Here is a 17,388-nt window from a genome sequence, read left to right as displayed (position 1 = left end):
TTTATGAATTTGATAAGTGTTGGGTTAGTTCTTTGGCAATCAATCAGTGTGGACATTTGGAACTCAGAAGGAAGGGGAAATTAGTCATAATTTCATAAATTTGATTCAGAGGTACTGATTAAAGATTTACCCTAATAATAGCACTGTTGTTCCATAATAAGAGGAAAATTGACATTGCCCAATTAGTTTTTATGCTTACTAGCCAAAATCAACTATCGTTATGTTCTTGCTTATAAATGTTGATTGGAATTTTTCATTATTTTTTCCTAGCTGGAAATGTGTTGCTGGAAAAGCGCAGCAGGTCAGGCAGCATCCAGGGAACAGGAGAATCAACGTTTCGGGCATAAGCCCTTCTTCAGGAATGGGGAAAGTTTGTCCAGCAGGCTAAGATAAAAGGTAGGGAGGAGGGACTTGGGGGAGGGGCGTCGGAAATGTGATAGGTGGAAAGAGGTCAAGGTGAGGGTGATAGGTCAGACTGGGGTGGGGGCGGAGAGGTCGGGAAGAAGATCTCAGGTTAGGAAGGCGGTGCTGAATTTGATGGATTTGACTGAGACAGGGTGGGGGGAGGGGAAATGAGGAAACTGGTGAAATCCGAGTTCATCCCTTGTGGTTGGAGGGTTCCTAGCCGGAAGATGAGGCGTTCTTCCTCCAACCGTCGTTTTGTTGTGGTCTGACGATGGAGGAGTCCAAAGACCTGCATATCCTTGGTGGAGTGGGAGGGGGAATTGAAATGTTGAGCTACAGGGTGGTTGGGTTGGTTGGTCCGGGTGTCCCAGAGGTTATTTTTTCCTAGCCTAGTTCCTGCTGCGTTTTACAACTTATTAACAAAAAACATATAACAAGCATGAACTGAGTAAAATTACAACTTTCTATTTGAATAAAATGTTCTACAAAATCTAATTGTGTTTACTGAATATAATCATACTGCCTGGGTTATCAAAACAAGTCCATATCAAATCCTGTTAACTAAAATTCTTGTGTTTCCGACGGAATGGAGAAATCTTTGAATTGGGAACACTTAAAATATTCTTGAGTTTTTTTGGAACATGATGGGACAATCAGTTGATCTTAAATAGCTATTCCTCATTTGATAACAGGTACAATTAAATGTATTTCCTAGGACATACTGACTTAGCTCTGTATCCACAGAATATCATTTCTATAGTAATCATTTGGAAAATATCATGAAATTAACAAGAGAGGTCATTACAGCACAGTCACAAAAAGAGCAGGGACCTATTCTCCAGAAACATGCATGCATGGACTTGTCTATGCCCAGTCAAAACCCCTGGCACATTTCTGCTCATTATCTTTGACAGTTATAAAGACTTCAATAAAAGTACAATTTACAACAACAAGCTAAGATCCTCTACAGATTTTCATGCTTGGTACTATCATATCATTAATGCATTCTTTTTCCCAACTGCAGTGTTTAATTAGGGCATGCAAATTAAAAAGTCAGATAAAAAAAGTGTTGTAGGAATCCTTGATCCAAAATGGCCATGCCCAAGCCCAACTAATTAGTACAATATATGCAAGGCTAAAAATGTGAGGTTCTATGTACTGTACGTTGTGTGCACACAACAACCCATTGCATTGTACAGCCAGTTCACAAGCTGCCCCCTTTATGATCATGTACTTGCATGGGCATGCAAAAAATAAAAGGTACCATGCATACAAATGGATATATGCACAACACAAAAGTTAGAAGGGGCATAGTAAAGATCATGGTCTCAATGATAATAACTAGATCTTTTTAAATTATATGAAGTCCAAATGTCTTCAGCAGTAATATATCGGAAAATAAAATTTAAGTTTTGCTTTCTCAAAAACTGTTTGTTTTAGTCGTATAAACTGAAATGTTAATTTACTGATGGACACATTTACCTGGATAGATGGTTTGTTGAGATGTCCAAGATTTGATGTTGTTTGCCTTGGCTCATGTCCTAATACCATCATATTAGCATTGATCAGTCTAAAGGCATCAATAACAACCTATTTGAAGAAAACAAAGAAAACTCATTTTACTTTAGCTTAAGAAAATGATAAAACCTTGATGTCACATCTGGCTCTGGCTTCTATCCAAACAAAGACTTAATGAAAAACCAAACAGAAGGAATTTCCTGCTGATTGTGTCATCGGCACACCACTTTATAACTTGTAATGCAAGGTGACATCAATTAAACACATAATTTGCATGGAGTATCAGTGGGTGAATGTATAGTTATGAAAGTTTGCTCATCTTACAGCCCAGTTATTTTAAGAATTCCTTACAACCCAAATTTGGGAAGAAGGTAATATAATTGATTGATCTTGACTTGATACAATAACTGAATAGTCTGTTGTTCTTGAATATATTTGCCAGCTAGATCTCATCTAATCAATATGAATGACAGGGAGTGAATAAGACTGAAAGTGAGCACAGGCTAAGGGATTATATGTAAAGCCCAGCACTGTCACATCAATGAAATGATCACAATACTCGAAATGACAAGAAAATTATAGCCAGCAAGCAACTCCCTCTTGCATTCTACTCTAGTCATATGCCTTTGCTTACCCTGCTCAAGTAAAGAGTCTGTCCCTTGTCTGATGGATTAAGACATCCCTCATCAGTGTCACAATCAGAACAAAAACAAAGCATGATAAACTGAAGGCAAGGTCATCTGTGATTCACAACAGGTTACTTTCTAGCTAGCTAGTTTTATAGTATCAATAAAATATTAATAATGAATATATTTTTAGTTTTAGACAGTAATAACTTACTCATGCTATTCATACATAATAAAATGCTAAATATTTATTCTAAACATTCCACTTGAGTTACAATATTTGAAATAGAAATAAATTGAAAATATTCCTAGCTTATCTTCACATAAAATCATGGATTTCTAACCCAGCTCCTTCTAAATACCCTAATCCACAACAAGACTTCTCTCTGGTGACACAGGAAGCAATCTTTTTCCAGCTCAAGACTTCCAATGTCAGAGTAAATCAGCTTCTGCTATGGAAGAGAAAACACACCTCATCCACAGAGAAATACATGGAACAATCAGTGCAGTCATTAGGACTTTATTAGATCATTTTGCCAAAGATATGTGTATTAATCATCCCATATGTATCCAATTTACCTCTCTGCACTGTTTTAAACCATATTTTCATAAACTCTATTTATCAAGAAAATATTTCCAGTTTATATACTGTAATAAGGCTAAACATTCTTATTAAAAAGGATATTAATATGAAATATGTTTACATGCAAACAAATTGCTCAAGTTATCTTTATGTTTCCAAGTTCATAAAATGTCCAATAATTTAGTCCTAATGGCATTTTGTTTTGTAAGCTACTTCACCATCGAGTGAGTGGAGAGAAAAACAAGGCTTCCACTTTGCTGTACATTATTGGCATGTCAAATCAAAGCAAGAATATTATGAATAATTATATGCAAATTACATGCAAAGCCCAACTAGAATAGAATTTAAAACAATTCTAAAACCATTTTAAAAATCATTCATAAATTAACTTTGATATCATTCACAATCTGCATAAGATATTACATACATCAGTTGAATGGAACACTAATATAAACACAACTATGATTAAATTTATCTGCATTTCACCAGTTATAATTTAACTCTCTCTCTCCATGGTTTCAAGTCTACTTTTTAAGACAAGATCAATTTTCAGGTATTTCAAATCAATTTATTCCTGGGTTCAAGAGTGCCCTACTTCTCATCCGATTTTCATCATCTCACAACATTAAACATGGACATCTTCAGGACTAAACTTTAACTGGCTAGAAAACAACTTTGAAATTAGCTTCTGACAAATTAAATCTGACTTTTGGGAAAGCCTCTTCCAACCACCAAACCAACCAATGCATGATGGGATGCAGCAGAAAGATAAAAATAATTTGATTGTCAAAATAGCAAAAGAGAATGAATTTGATCAAGTCAAGAAAACAGAAACAAATAAAGAAGGAAAAAGAAAATAAGACAAAATATTGAAATTATTTAGTTATAAAATAATGATACCAATAAGGTTAGTTCTAATGTTTAAGTAACTCTTTGTCCATTTAGTCTTTCATGATATATGGGTATGTTGTTCATCCCTAATTGTGCTGGAATGGATCAAGCCATTTCAGAGGGCAGCTAAAACCCCATTATGTTGGTGTGGAGTCATATGTAGACAAGACTAGGTAAGGGTGGCAGATTTTCTTCCTGAAGCACGTTCAATAACCAATCAAAAATAGCTTCATGGTCACATTAGATTCTTTGATCAGTTATGATTACTTTAAATGGTTGTGGAAAGGCTCATAGAGTCTCAATATCCTAATTCATGTCCCTTCACAAAGCTATTTATAAGAATAGGTCTACCAAAGTTTCATTTAAACTTTCAAAGTGATCTTCAAAGTTTCTCCATCTTTGCACTGAGCAGTTCTTTTTATGTTTGTGATCCTGATTGCCATTCAGCCCATTGAGTCCACTCTGATGTTAGATCATGGCTATTACATTTCTCAGCCCCATTCTCCTGCCTTCTCCCCATATCCCTTGATCCCATTACTCATATAGAAACTATTTCTGTCTTAAATAGACTCAAAGACTTGGCTTCAAGGGTGCTCTGTGGCAATGAGTTCCACATATTTCCCACCCTCTGGTCGCCCCTTCATTCTAAGGCTGTGCCCTCAGGTCCTAGTTTCTCATACTACTGGAAACATCTTCTCCACCTCCATTCTATACAGGCCTCTCAGTATTCTGCAAATGTCAACAGAAACCCCCCTCATCCTTCTAAACTCTTGAGTACAGACAAAGAATCTCAACCGCTCCTCATATCGCCAGAAATATTCTTGCAGATTCTCCCTGACGCCCAAGGCCAGCACATCTTTCCTTAGATACAGGGCATAAAACTGCTCACAAATATTCCAAAACCTTCTACAGCCTCAGCAGCACACCTCTGTACTTGAATTGTAGCCCTCTCAAAACGAATGCTAACATTGTATTTGTCTTCCTAACTGCAAACTGAATCTGCATTTTAACCTTTAAAGAATCCTGAACGAGAACTCCTAAGTCCCTTTGTGCTTCAGATTTCCAAAGCCTTTGCTCATTTAGAAAATAGTTAACACCTCTATACTTCCTGCCAAAGTAAATATCAACTTTGCCACATTGTATTCCACCTGTTGCATCTTTTCTTACCCTCCTAGCCCAAGTCCTTCTGCAGCCTCCCCACTTTCTCAACACTACCTATCCCTTCACCTATCTTTGTATTATTGGCAAACGTAGCAATAGTGCGTTCAGTTCCTTCATCCAGATCGCTAATGTATAACATGAATTGTTGTGGTCCAAACACTGACCCCTGCAGAACTCAACTAGTTACTGGCTGCCATCCTGGAAAAGACTAGTTTATTCTCACTCCCTGCCATATGCTAGTCAGCAATCCTCCACTTTACTACAAATGAACTGGGCTCTTATTCAGCAGCTTTCTGTGTAGCATCTTATGAATGGTCTCCTAGAAGTTCAAATAGATTGTGTTTCATATGCTTGTTGTCTTCTCAAAGAATTCAAACAGATTTGACAGGCATGACCTTCCCTTGATGAAGGTTTATGGACTCCAAGTACTCTGCAATCTTATCTTTACTAATGGTCTCTAAAGTTTTACCAATAGAGATCACGTTAACCAGCCTATATTCTGCCTCCATCCCTTCTTAAATGAAAGTGGGGGTGGGGGGGGGGGGGGGGGGGGTGCTTACATTAGCCATTTCTAGTCCTGAAAGATCACTAGCAATGCCTCCACATTCTCAACTATCTCCTTCAGAACTCTGGGGTGCAGTCCATCCAGTCCAGGTGATTTATCTACCATCAAATCTTGCAGATTCCCAGCATCCTCTCCTCAGTGATGGCCACTACACACGCCTCTATCCCAAGACTCTCGAAGTTCTGGTTTGCAGTTGGTATCTTCCAGAGTGATGACTGTTGTAAAGTACCAATTTAGTTCATTTGCCATTTCTTTCTTCCCCATTACTACTTCTCTGGCCTCATTTTCCATGTCCACGCTTGCTTCTCTCTTACCTTTAACACATCTAAACAGAAACTTGTGCAATCTTCTTTTATATTACTCACTTGCTGACCTTCATATTTTATCTTCTCCCCCTCTTACTGCTTTTTTAGTTATCCTCTGCTGGTTTTTGAAAGCTTTCCAATCCTCTGGCTTCTATACTAACATTCACCACACTGTACATTTTTATGCTACTCCTCATATCCCCGGTTAGCCATGGTTGCCTCGCCCTCCCCTTATGAGGTTTCTTCTTCCTTGGGATGAATTTCTGTTATGCCTCCTGAATTACCCTCCCAAAACTCCTGCCATTGCTGCACACCATCTTTCCTGTTTGATAATCCTCCCAATTAATTTTGGCCAGCTTCTTCTTTATGTCTTTCCTTTACTCAAATTGCAATACTGTTACATCTGATTCATGTCTTTGTGCACATGGGCAAATGTGAAGGAGGTAAAACTATACTGGGTCTTTGAGCATTTTGCTTCAACTGAAGTGGGGGTGGGGGTGGTGGTTGGAATGGGTCGACAGTGAGAAACTGAATAGGCTGGGGTATTTTTCTCTGAAGCATTAGAGACAGAGGGGCGTTATTCGAGGTTTATAAAATCACAACTGGTATGGATAGGATGTTAGGCCAAGGTCTTTTTCCTAGGGTGGGTGAGTCTAAAACTGGAGGTCATAGGTTTTAAGTTGAAAGGGAAAGATTTAAAAAGGACCTAAGGGGTAACCTTTTGACACAGAAGGTGCTGCGTGTATGGAATGAGCTGCCAGAGGAATTTCAGGAGGCAGGTACAATTACACCATTTAACAGGCACCTGGATGGGTATATGAATAGGAACGGTTTGAGGAGGACATGGGCCAAATGCTGTCAAATAGGACTAAGGCAGATTGGGGTTTCTGTTCGGCACGGATGAGTTCGACAGAAGATCCTGTTTCTGTGCTGTATGACTATGACTCTGTTCCAAGGTTCTGACCAGCTGTTCCATCTCCTCAAGAGGCCTGATGTCCAATTTTCTTTGCTAACATGCCTGTAATGTGTCTCAGGATGTTTAATTAAAGATATTTAAAAAACAAAAGTCACTGTTAAGTTATACATCTTTAAATGTACAAAACTGATGATATTAAAATTTTAAATTATATTTTAGCTTTTTTTAAAATCAGTGGCAGTACTAAGCTAGTACAAGACTGACTCAAAATGGGCAATCATTATATTAAGAATCTTTACTTGCGAAAAAATAAACTACGTCTACATTTGAGGCAAAATTTGTAATGAACTCTCAAAACTGGTCCCAGCTATGCAAACACAACTTCCTTGTACAATATCATTCACTAATACTGGTAATTACAAAGGTTCGTCAACAATACTTAAATCCTCCAAAAACAAAAGGATGAATTCACTCAAAACATATCCAGGAATGGAAATATTTAATGTAAATGTATCCAATTACAATAGCAAATCCTGAGAAATAAATCATACACAAATAATTATTACTGTTAAATAAAGAAAACAGTGAAAAATAATTCATTTCCACGAGTTCATTGAGAACTTGGTGAGTTTTGAGAAGATTTGTAGTTCAGATTGAGGTTCTGTATGAAAGTTTGCTTGCTGAACTGGAAGTTTCATTTTCAGATGTTTCATCACCATACTAGGTAGCATCATCAGTGAGCCTCCAAAGAAGCACTGATGTTAGTGACCTGGTTTCGACTTGTGTTTAGGATTCCTAGGGTTGGTGCTGTCATTTCCAGTGGTGGTCAGTTCCTGTTCTTTTTCTCAGAGGGTGGTAAATGGGTACAAGTCGGTGTGTTTGTTAGATACAGTTCCGGTTGGAATGCCATGTTTCTAGGAATTCTCGTGTGTGTCTCTGTTTGGCTTGTCCTAGGATAGACGTGTTGTCCCAGTTGAAGTGTGTCCTTCCTCATCTGTATGTGAGGATACTAGTGATAGTGGGTCATGTATTTTTGTGGCTAGTTAATGTTCATTATCCTGGTGGCTAGTTTTCTGCCTGTTTGTCCAATGTAGTGTTTGTTACAGTCCTTGCAAGGTATTTTGTCAATGACACTAGTTCTGCTTATTGTCTGTATGGAGTCTTTCAAGTTCATTAGCTACTGTTTTAGTGCGATGGTGGGTTTGTGGGCTACCATGATGCTAAGAGTCAGTCAGTTCCGAGAGGTCTTTGATGTAGGGGAGAGGGGCTAGAGTTTCTGGATGCGTTATGTCTGCTTGTTTGGGTTTGGTGCATTCGAAAAGAACGGGTACCCAATGAAAATAGTCCGTCGATTTCTCAGCAACAAATCCAAACAAGCAGACAAAATGCATCCAGAAACCCTGGCCACTCTCCCCTTTGGATGGCGGGGGATTCAGGAACAGAAATGTCATTAAAATGGTAAAGCAAAGTGGTTAGATGCTCTGTTGTTGGAGATGGGCATTATCTGACTTCAGACCTATTGTCAATGGTACAGACTGCAGTAACATTTCAAAATACTGAATTTAATTAATGTGTTATAAATTGATGAAAGTTTTATTCGTCCCAAGCTACAAATTTGGCATTTACATAGTCTTTCTCATTACTGCACCTTCATCATTACTTTCAAATCAAGACTCCTTGTACAGTCCAGTACACTAACACATCATATTCCCAGGCTCAAAAATTATGGAACACCTACTACATCCATTATTTTGCTTTCTTTAATACTGACCAGAGGCAAAAACATACATCACTTTATGTAGCAACAAAAATTGAGCTCGTAGTTCCACTGAAATTCAGCTCGAAGTGCACAAACTAAACTGATCTTTTATTAAATACACAGGAATGTACAATTTAGGGGAAGGAGCAGGTGACCTGGCCCATCAAGTCTTCAGTATCATTAAATAACACAGCTCATCTGATTACTCTACATTACTGCCTGAACTGAAAACCTTTCACCCACTTGATTAGCAAGACTCTATCTATCTCTGCCTTAAAGTATATGCAAAGAATCTGCTGCCATGGTCTTACAGGAAGAGAGTTCATGACTCTCTGAGAGAAAAGGATTCTCACCTTGGACTTCAATAGGTGATCCTTTCATTTTAAGCAGCACCCATAGTTCAAGGCTGGCCCACTAGAGGAAAGATCTTTTCCACACCCACCCTGCTAAAACTCCTCAGGATCATATCTTTCAAGCAAGTCACTTGATACTTTTCTAAACTCTCGTGGATACAAACCTAGCCTATCCAACCTTTCCAAACTGAACTCGATCCAGCAATTACACCAAGAGACCAAGGCGAATTACCTGCATCCGAAACTTGTGATTATTGCAGGAGGACACCCAAATCTCACTGTATTTCAAAGCTTTACAATCTCTCACCATTTAGATAATTTTTTTTTATTCATCCTACCAAAGTGGACAATTTCACTTTTTTGCACATTATACTCCATTTGCCACCCTTTGCTTTATCTATAGCTTCCTTATGTTCTCTTTGCCACTTACTTTCCCACCTATCATTGTCACCAGCTAATTTGCAACCATATCTTCAGTCCTTTCATCCAAATCATTTATATAAATTGCAAAACATTGAGGTCTCAGTGCTGGTCCCTGTGGTGTACTACTCAATGCATCTGGCTAAATTGGCAATGGCCTATTCTTGCCAATTACTTCCTAGGCTATCCCATGCTAATACGTTACTCTATACGATGAATTTTTAATTTCCTGTGGTATGGCACCCTATCAAACGCCTTCTGAAAATACAGTATATCCGCTGGCTCCCTTTATCTACATGTTGCTTTCTCAAAAGTTCCAAATGAATTGGTTAAAGGTGATTCCTTTTATAATACCACAGTGACTCTGTCAAATTACCAAGAATTTTTTCTTGACCTATGGCTTTAATAACTTCTAACATCTTCCCAATGACAGACTTTCGGCTAACTGACCTATAGCTATCTGTTTTCTGCTTCCTAATCTTCTCAAAAAATGGAGTTACATTTTCTATTTTCCATTCGAAATGGAACCTTCCCCAAAGGCAAATTAAAACTAGTGCATGTGCTCTCTCATGAGCCACCCTTTAAGAACAGAGGATGACATCCATCAGGATCCAAGAACGTGTCAACTTTCAATGCCAATAATTTGTTCTGTACTAATTCAAATGGCGACTTATAATTTGAGTCCCTCCCTTCATGTCATGATTTGCAGATATTTCTGTTATGTTACTCATACCCTCTACAGTGAAAACTATTGCTAAAACCTGCTCTATTCAAGTGCTATTTCTTTATTTTTCCATTGTTAATTCCTATTCCATCGGACCACTCACTTTGTTAAGTCTTTCTTTTTGAATATCCAGATACTGTCATGAACCCTTTCAAATTTCTAGCCAGCTGCCGCACATTTTAATGTTTCATTCCTTATTAATCTTTCAGTCAGCCCTTTACTGATTTTTATATTGTAACCAATCTTCTGACCTGCCATCCACATTTGCACAATTCTATGTTCTTTTTACATTTATGTGCTAATTATTTTTAGCTAGCCACAGACGATGGATACTCCACTTACAATTTTTCTTTCTTGTTCAAATAGATTTATTGTGCATTCTGAAGTATTCCCTTTCATGTCTCTGCATGCATCCCTGTTTACCTTAGCCTAATCATAACTAACTTTGCAAGTATGAAGAACTCGAGTTATATGCATATGATTGAGACTTATAGAATCATAGATTCCCTACAGTGTGGAAAAAGGCCATTTGGCCCAACAAGTCCACACCAACCCTCCGAAAAGTAACCCACCTAGACCTATTCCCCTACCCTATTACTTTACATTTCCGTTTGGGAGGAGAAAGTGAGGACTGCAGATACTGGGAGATCAGAGTCAAAAAGTGTGGTGCTGGAAAAGCACAGCCAGATTTAAATAGGCATTTCTTGCTGATCTGAAATATTATATTTTGTTCACAGAATGTTGACATATTGGTAATTCTCTCTCTAAATTACAACTTGCAAGTTTTTCCAAATTCATAACCGCACAAACATGCTTTTAAGAAAACCATTATCGGTTCAGTTAGCTCTGGGAAAGAACTAATTTTGATTTTTTTCTGCTGGTTATCACTGCCTGCAGCTGGGCAGACCAATAGATTTTTATTTCTCAGGTTTGCTAAATTCATGTTAAAGGTCTGTTTTCTTGTTGAATAAATTTGGTTCTTATGCTGCTGTCTACTTTATACAACTAGACTCTAATGGCACCTTTAGTCTAAGCAGCACCCACAGATCAAAACACAGGACTAAGTGGGGGCTGATGATGCTATTTACATATGTGATTCCTGCTGTCGTCTTGTTAGTAGCTTTAATATAATGGAAGACCTTGTCTGGTTTGTAATTAACACATCTTTATTGCAGAGATGTTTGGAAGTGATTGCTGTGAATTACTGGTAGCAAGATAAACATAAGCATACACCATTTTCTGTTATGAGAGCAATTTTGTAACCAAGATCAATACACTGCGATGCAATATTCAGAGAAGAAACTGAATTAAATTTATATAATCTATATCTTGCCAAATGTATACTCTCATTTTGACCTCACAAGTGTAATTAGCCTACAAAAATAAGGACTTGTTTGGTGTTATTCTTTACAGCTTGTCTACAATGTAAGCAAATTTGCAGGAGAATCATAACAAAAAAGCGTTTTTTTTTAAGAAACTTCAAATTAAAATTAGGCTTTCCAACATTCTGCATTAAGCATTATTGAAAACAGAAAATGACAATGATTACATAAACTATGACATTTCAAAAGTTGTAAAATAAGAAGCTAAAGCAAAATCAAAACTAAGATAATTTCTCATAAGGAAAATTCATACAAACAAAATCAAAACATTGAAACATTCAATATAAACTAAAAAGCATTACTGGTATCTGCCAGTCTGTAAAAAGATTAATGTGCCATCTAAAACTTCTTTTATCACCCACAAACAACCAGTTATCAACTACTCAGTTTACTGCTGCTTACTTTAAAAAATAAGCGAAACGTGTGACCTTGAAAGTGTAGCTACGGTTATGAGACCATTTGGTTATTTATGCTGCAATGCACTGTCAAGCATCCAGAAGTGAAAAACATCATTCTCTGTCCTCTGTAAGCCCACAGCATAAAAAATTCAGATAAATCTTACTTTTCAAGCCATTTCTGATGAAAAGCACACTGAAATGAAACTGACTTATGCCAAATGAATATCATTGAATCACTGTGATTGTGAGTTTGAAGTTTGAAACAGTGAAATTATTTATAGCTTAGGAAAACATATTCCTAAGAGTAAGAAGTGTATGCATTTTCTTGTATTTTCCTTAGAGATTTCTTTGCTTTGTGTCCTCATTAATATGAACTTTAAAAGAGTGGATTGTAGGGTAGTGATCATCATCTCGACTTATACTGGGATCCAAGAAGCTTCACTGGAAGTATTTTGTAATTATTCACCTTCATATAAGTGAAAAGACAACAGCAAGTCTTGTGAACGCTCCAAAAATTGAAACATTGAGCCTGATTGAAATAAGTAAAAATTTCAGCGTCTGTTTCTCTTTCACTTTTTGGTCTCAAAAAGCATAGATAAGAAAACAAATTAGAGATCACTTGGGGTGCTACTGTGTCACTCAGTTTACTTCTGCCAAAAGGCAGTAAATGCCATGCAGTCACATTACTTTGTTTAAATAAAAGCAAATAAGCATTTCCAAACACCTATAATCAAAATAATAAGATATCTCTCCACAGACTAGACATTCATTCATGTAAATGCTATGGCCTTTACAAACCTCAGCATAAACATACTTAGGCCTTAAATCTCAAAAGCCCCTTGACCACCTCCAAGGCATGCATCAAGAGTGTGAGGGAGTATTCACCACGTGCCTAAATGAGCATAGCTGCAAAAATCCAGCAGCAGATCTGCACGATATAGCACAAAAGTTTACAATTAGTAAGATTAATTAAAAGTATCTATCACTAAGTTGCAGACTTGCAACCTTTCAATTTAGAAGGGTTGTTGGGGCACAGTGGCAGTGACACTACCTCTGGAGTGAAAGGCTTGGGTTCAAGTCCCACCTGCTCCAGAGATGTGTAATAATATCGGATTAGAAAAATACATTAAATAAAAAAAAGCTCTTGCTGCTTTTCCATGACAACATAATCCAACAAATCAGGAGATGAGGGTGCTCCAGCTTCCTCCCACAGTCCAAAGATGTGCAGGCTAGGTGAATTGGCCATGCTAAATTGCCCCATAGTGTTCAAGGATGTGTAGATTAGGTGCATTAATTAGGGATAAATGTAGAGTAATAGGGTAGGGGAATGGGTCTGAGTGGATTATTCTTTAAAGGGTCAGTGTGGACTTGTTGGGCCTAATGGCCAGTTTCCACATTGTAGGGTTTCTATTCTATGATTCTAAGATGAATTGAGAGTTTCCTTTCTCAAGATGGTTTTCCTCCATTTCAGTCCTAAAGAGTGCACAATGGAAAACATCCCAATTTTACCTTTCTTTTCAGCACGGTTTAAGTTCTCTATTACCAGATAGAAGAACCACAGGTTCCAACTACAATAGAAAATTCAGCAAGATATAAATGGATCATAATTATCAAAAATATCTTTAGAACAATTATTCTGATTAAGGTCACAAGAAGAGATATTACATTCTAAAAGGTGGGGGGGGGGGGGGGCAAGAAATAATCAGGAAATTCTGGACAGATTAGTTTTAGGATTGAGTAAATTTTTTAACTCTATAAAGTGGAATGAAATTAGGTTAACAGTAGGTGCAACGAAAGCTGAAGGAAAGTACAGTGGAAAACAGAAGAAAGTTTAGTTTCTATCACAAAAACCAAGAACTTTGAATATTTATGTAATATGAATTAGCAGAGACTTTAAATGCTGAAAGATTACCTGCAGAGGTTAGACAATCAATCAGCAACAAGGAATCTTAAACCAGGATTAACAATAAAAAGGAGGGTTTTCAGAGTAAATGTTTTCAAGAAGTTATCAGAACATGAATGACTATCACAAGTCAAAATTGAGATAGAGCGTGTCATTTCAAGGAGAATTAACTAAGTATTTGTAAAGCATTTGAGACAGAATGCGGATAGGTTAGATTAAATAGTTCCAGTTGAAGATCCAGCACCAACAGTGATCTTACAGGTCAAATGGCTCAGTTAGCTGGATAGCTGCTTTGCAATGCAGAGTGATGCCAATAATGCAGGTTCAATTCCTGCACCGACTGACATGATTGTGAAGAACTCTCCTTTTCAATTTCTCCCCTTACCTGAGCCATGGTGATTCTCAGATTAAAGTCATAACCTGTAATCTCCCCATAATACCGGCCCTATGGTCTGGCAGCAATAAGGCAATTTTAGCTTTACTGCTTCTGTAGCTGGTAAGTTCAAACATTAATCTTAAGAGTTACATCTAAAGAGTTACTTAAAATATTAGGGAGGTTCCACAGTCATCAATTGTCACACAGCTCCTACCTATGGGTCAGCAGTAAGAGGAAGGTGGTCTGACAGCTCCAACACACCCAGGCGGGAAATCAAATCAGTGACATCATGGGAAAGACATGAGTTGATTGGTTAGTCAATAGCTGCTGTGAGGGACTGTGTTGGATTTAACAGTACGTGCAAAATAACAGTAAACTTTACATCTATAAGGATAACACCAAGTAAAATAATGTTCCTGAGTAAACAAAGTTAAAATAAAATGAAGGGAAGGTAATTAAGAAATAGCAGGGCAGCTCAATCATGTGAAACGCATCAAGTTGTGGATACTATATATGTGTAAACAATATCACCAGCGGTAGAAACTGGAGTTCCAGTTTTTGGATCTTGTCAAGTAGTTTAAGCAATATCTGTGTGGCTGAGAGCTACATGGATACCATGATCAAAGAGGAAGTCATACCACAGGCCAGGAGCACGCTGACAGAAAGAGTATGGGTGAGCACCAGACAGTCCAAGAGAATTAAGTATATTGTACACGAGTCCCAAGGTCCTGCTTGCTAATCGGTTTTTGATTTTGAAGAGAGATGAATGTTGGCTCCTTGGAAGAGTGCAGCCAAAGCCAGGTTTGCAGTACCATAGATGGTTCAGCTGTACGGATGGACAGTAAGAGGGAATAACAATTGTGACAGGACATTCGCCAGAACGTGTACGCACACGCACATACAGCCACACTGTGGTCCATTTTGGTACCAATGACTTTGGTATGAATGGGAATAAGGCCCGGGAAGAAGATTTTAGGGAGCCAAGGAGGACAAAATGCAGGATCTCCATTAAGTTCAGGATAACTTCCAGCCTGAAGTGTGAGAGTACAGAAATTAGAAAATTGAGCAATGAACACATGGCTGCCCTGGAAAGTTGGTGATGAAGGAGGGAAGACATCAGATTTCTGAGGAATCAGAACCAGTTCTGGGTAGCAGGACCTGGACAAATAATCTTACAGGAAAAACTGTTGGGGTCGGTTTAAATTCGATTGAAAAACAATTGGGAACTGGACGGCAGATTCCGATGGGACAAATTCAAAAGCCAGATTGAGGAAAGAATAAATTACCAAGTTAAAACTGCCAAAAAGGTTGTAAATATAAATAAAGCAAAAAAAGTTAAAAATGCAAAAGAAATTTGGCCATTAAAACGTCAAAATGGAAATGAAAAGAGCTCAGCAAACAAAACCAATGTGCTGAGGGTACTGTTAATCTAGCAGCATGACACCATTGTTAGAACAGAAACCTGGCTGAAAGGCAGAAGTGCAGCTCAATATCTGAGGATTGTAGCATTTTCAGGTAGACTGGAGGGAGGCTGAAAAAAAAGCAAGATATAGCACTATTGGTTAATGGTGCAGCTGTGAGGAAGGATGGCACACAGAATGAATCATCAGAGGAGTCTATATGGGTTAAGCTGAAAATTAAAAATAAGGGGCAGCCACACTGCAAGAAATGTACTATAAAAGAACAAAGACAGAACAGGAATTAAAGTTCTAAATGAGGGAAGACAAATTTTATGAAGCTCAGCGTGATCTGGCAAAGGTGGACTGCGTACAGCTATTTTAAGGAACACCAGTGACAAATCAGTGGGATGGATTCAGAAGCAAGGTTCTATAGGTACAGTGTAGACATGTCCCCACAAAGAAAAAGGCTGGGACTGTCAAATCCAGAACACCCTATCTGCTGTTGGATAACCAGGGAAGATAAAACAGAAAAAGAAACCTTACAATAGTCACAAAAAGCATAATACTGTCAAAAGCTTAGATGGTGGTTTCAATAAAGAGTGCAGGACAACATACTGAGAGCAGCACCAGGCATACCTAAAAATAAGGTGTCAACCCGGTGAAGCTACAAAACAGCATAACGTGCATGCCAAGGAGCATAAGCAGCAAGTAGTAGACGTAGTGAAGCAATTCCACAACCAAACAATCAGATCTAAGCTCTGCAGTCCCACATTTATTCATGAACTAAGGTGGACAATTAAACATCTCACTGGAGGTGGATAACCTTTTCTCAATGATGGAAAAGCATAGCATGTCAGTGTAAAACTTAAGGCTGAAGTATTCATAACAACCTTGTACAAAAGTCACAGAGCACAGAAAAGGCCCCTCTGTCCATTGAGTCTGCACCAATATAACTACTGCTAAAGGCACTTTAATCCCAAATTCCTGCACTTGTCCAATACCTTTGAGCATTATGATATTCCAAGTGTTCATCCAAATAATTTTTAACGGATGCAAGGTTTCTGGCCTTCACTACTGTCCCCCAGGCCATGCATTCCAGATTACCACCACACTGAGTGAAAATGATTCCCCCCCAAATCCCCTCAATCTCCTGCCCTCCCACCCTAACACTATGCTCATGATGGGCCTCTCATCCAAGGGGAATAGCTGCTCACTTTTCATTCCGTCTATACCCTTTGCTGCTCAAAAGAATCCAAGCCTCCCTAGTTTCTCCTTATAGCTAAATTTCTCTATTCCAGGCAACATGCTGGTAAACCTCCCCTATAACGTCTCTAGTGCTAACATATCCTTCTGGCAGTGAGGCAACCAGAACTGCACACAGTTGTAGTATGAACAATGCTCAGTACAACTCCAGTATTACTTCCTTGCTCTTATGCTCTCTGCCACGACTGATCAAAGCAAGTGTACCATATGCCCTCTTAACCATCCTATTCATATGCCCTACTGACTTCAGGGATCTGTGAATAGTTACCCAAGATCCCTTTGTTCCTCGAAGTTACCCAGTGTCCTAACATTCATTAAATACTCCCTCGTTTTGTTGTTTCTTCCAAAGTGCATCACTATGCACTTATTAGGGTTAAATGCCATCTGCCGTTGGTCTGCCCATCTGACCAAGCCATCTATATCTTCCTGTAACCCACAAA

The 17,388-nt window shown here is 38.2% G+C and overlaps 1 protein-coding gene across 2 annotated transcripts in view; it reads right to left on the bottom strand.

Moving 5' to 3' along the window:
* The window catches only part of psmd14 (proteasome 26S subunit, non-ATPase 14), a 108,599-nt gene that overhangs the window by 24,359 nt on the left and 66,852 nt on the right, over positions 1-17,388 (bottom strand). For both annotated transcript variants that reach the window (XM_043693868.2, XM_043693867.2), the window contains exon 7: positions 1,888-1,995. In XM_043693868.2, coding sequence (XP_043549803.1) covers positions 1,888-1,995 — 108 coding nt within the window. The remainder of the gene's footprint in view (positions 1-1,887; positions 1,996-17,388) is intronic.

This window comes from Chiloscyllium plagiosum, unplaced genomic scaffold (genome assembly GCF_037043375.1).
Source record: "Chiloscyllium plagiosum isolate Xiang-an unplaced genomic scaffold, Cpla_swu_hap1 HiC_scaffold_7, whole genome shotgun sequence".
In the NCBI taxonomy this organism is placed as follows: domain Eukaryota; kingdom Metazoa; phylum Chordata; class Chondrichthyes; order Orectolobiformes; family Hemiscylliidae; genus Chiloscyllium; species Chiloscyllium plagiosum.
Note: the sequence above shows the minus strand (reverse complement) of the source record. Positions and strands in the feature narration are given on the sequence as shown.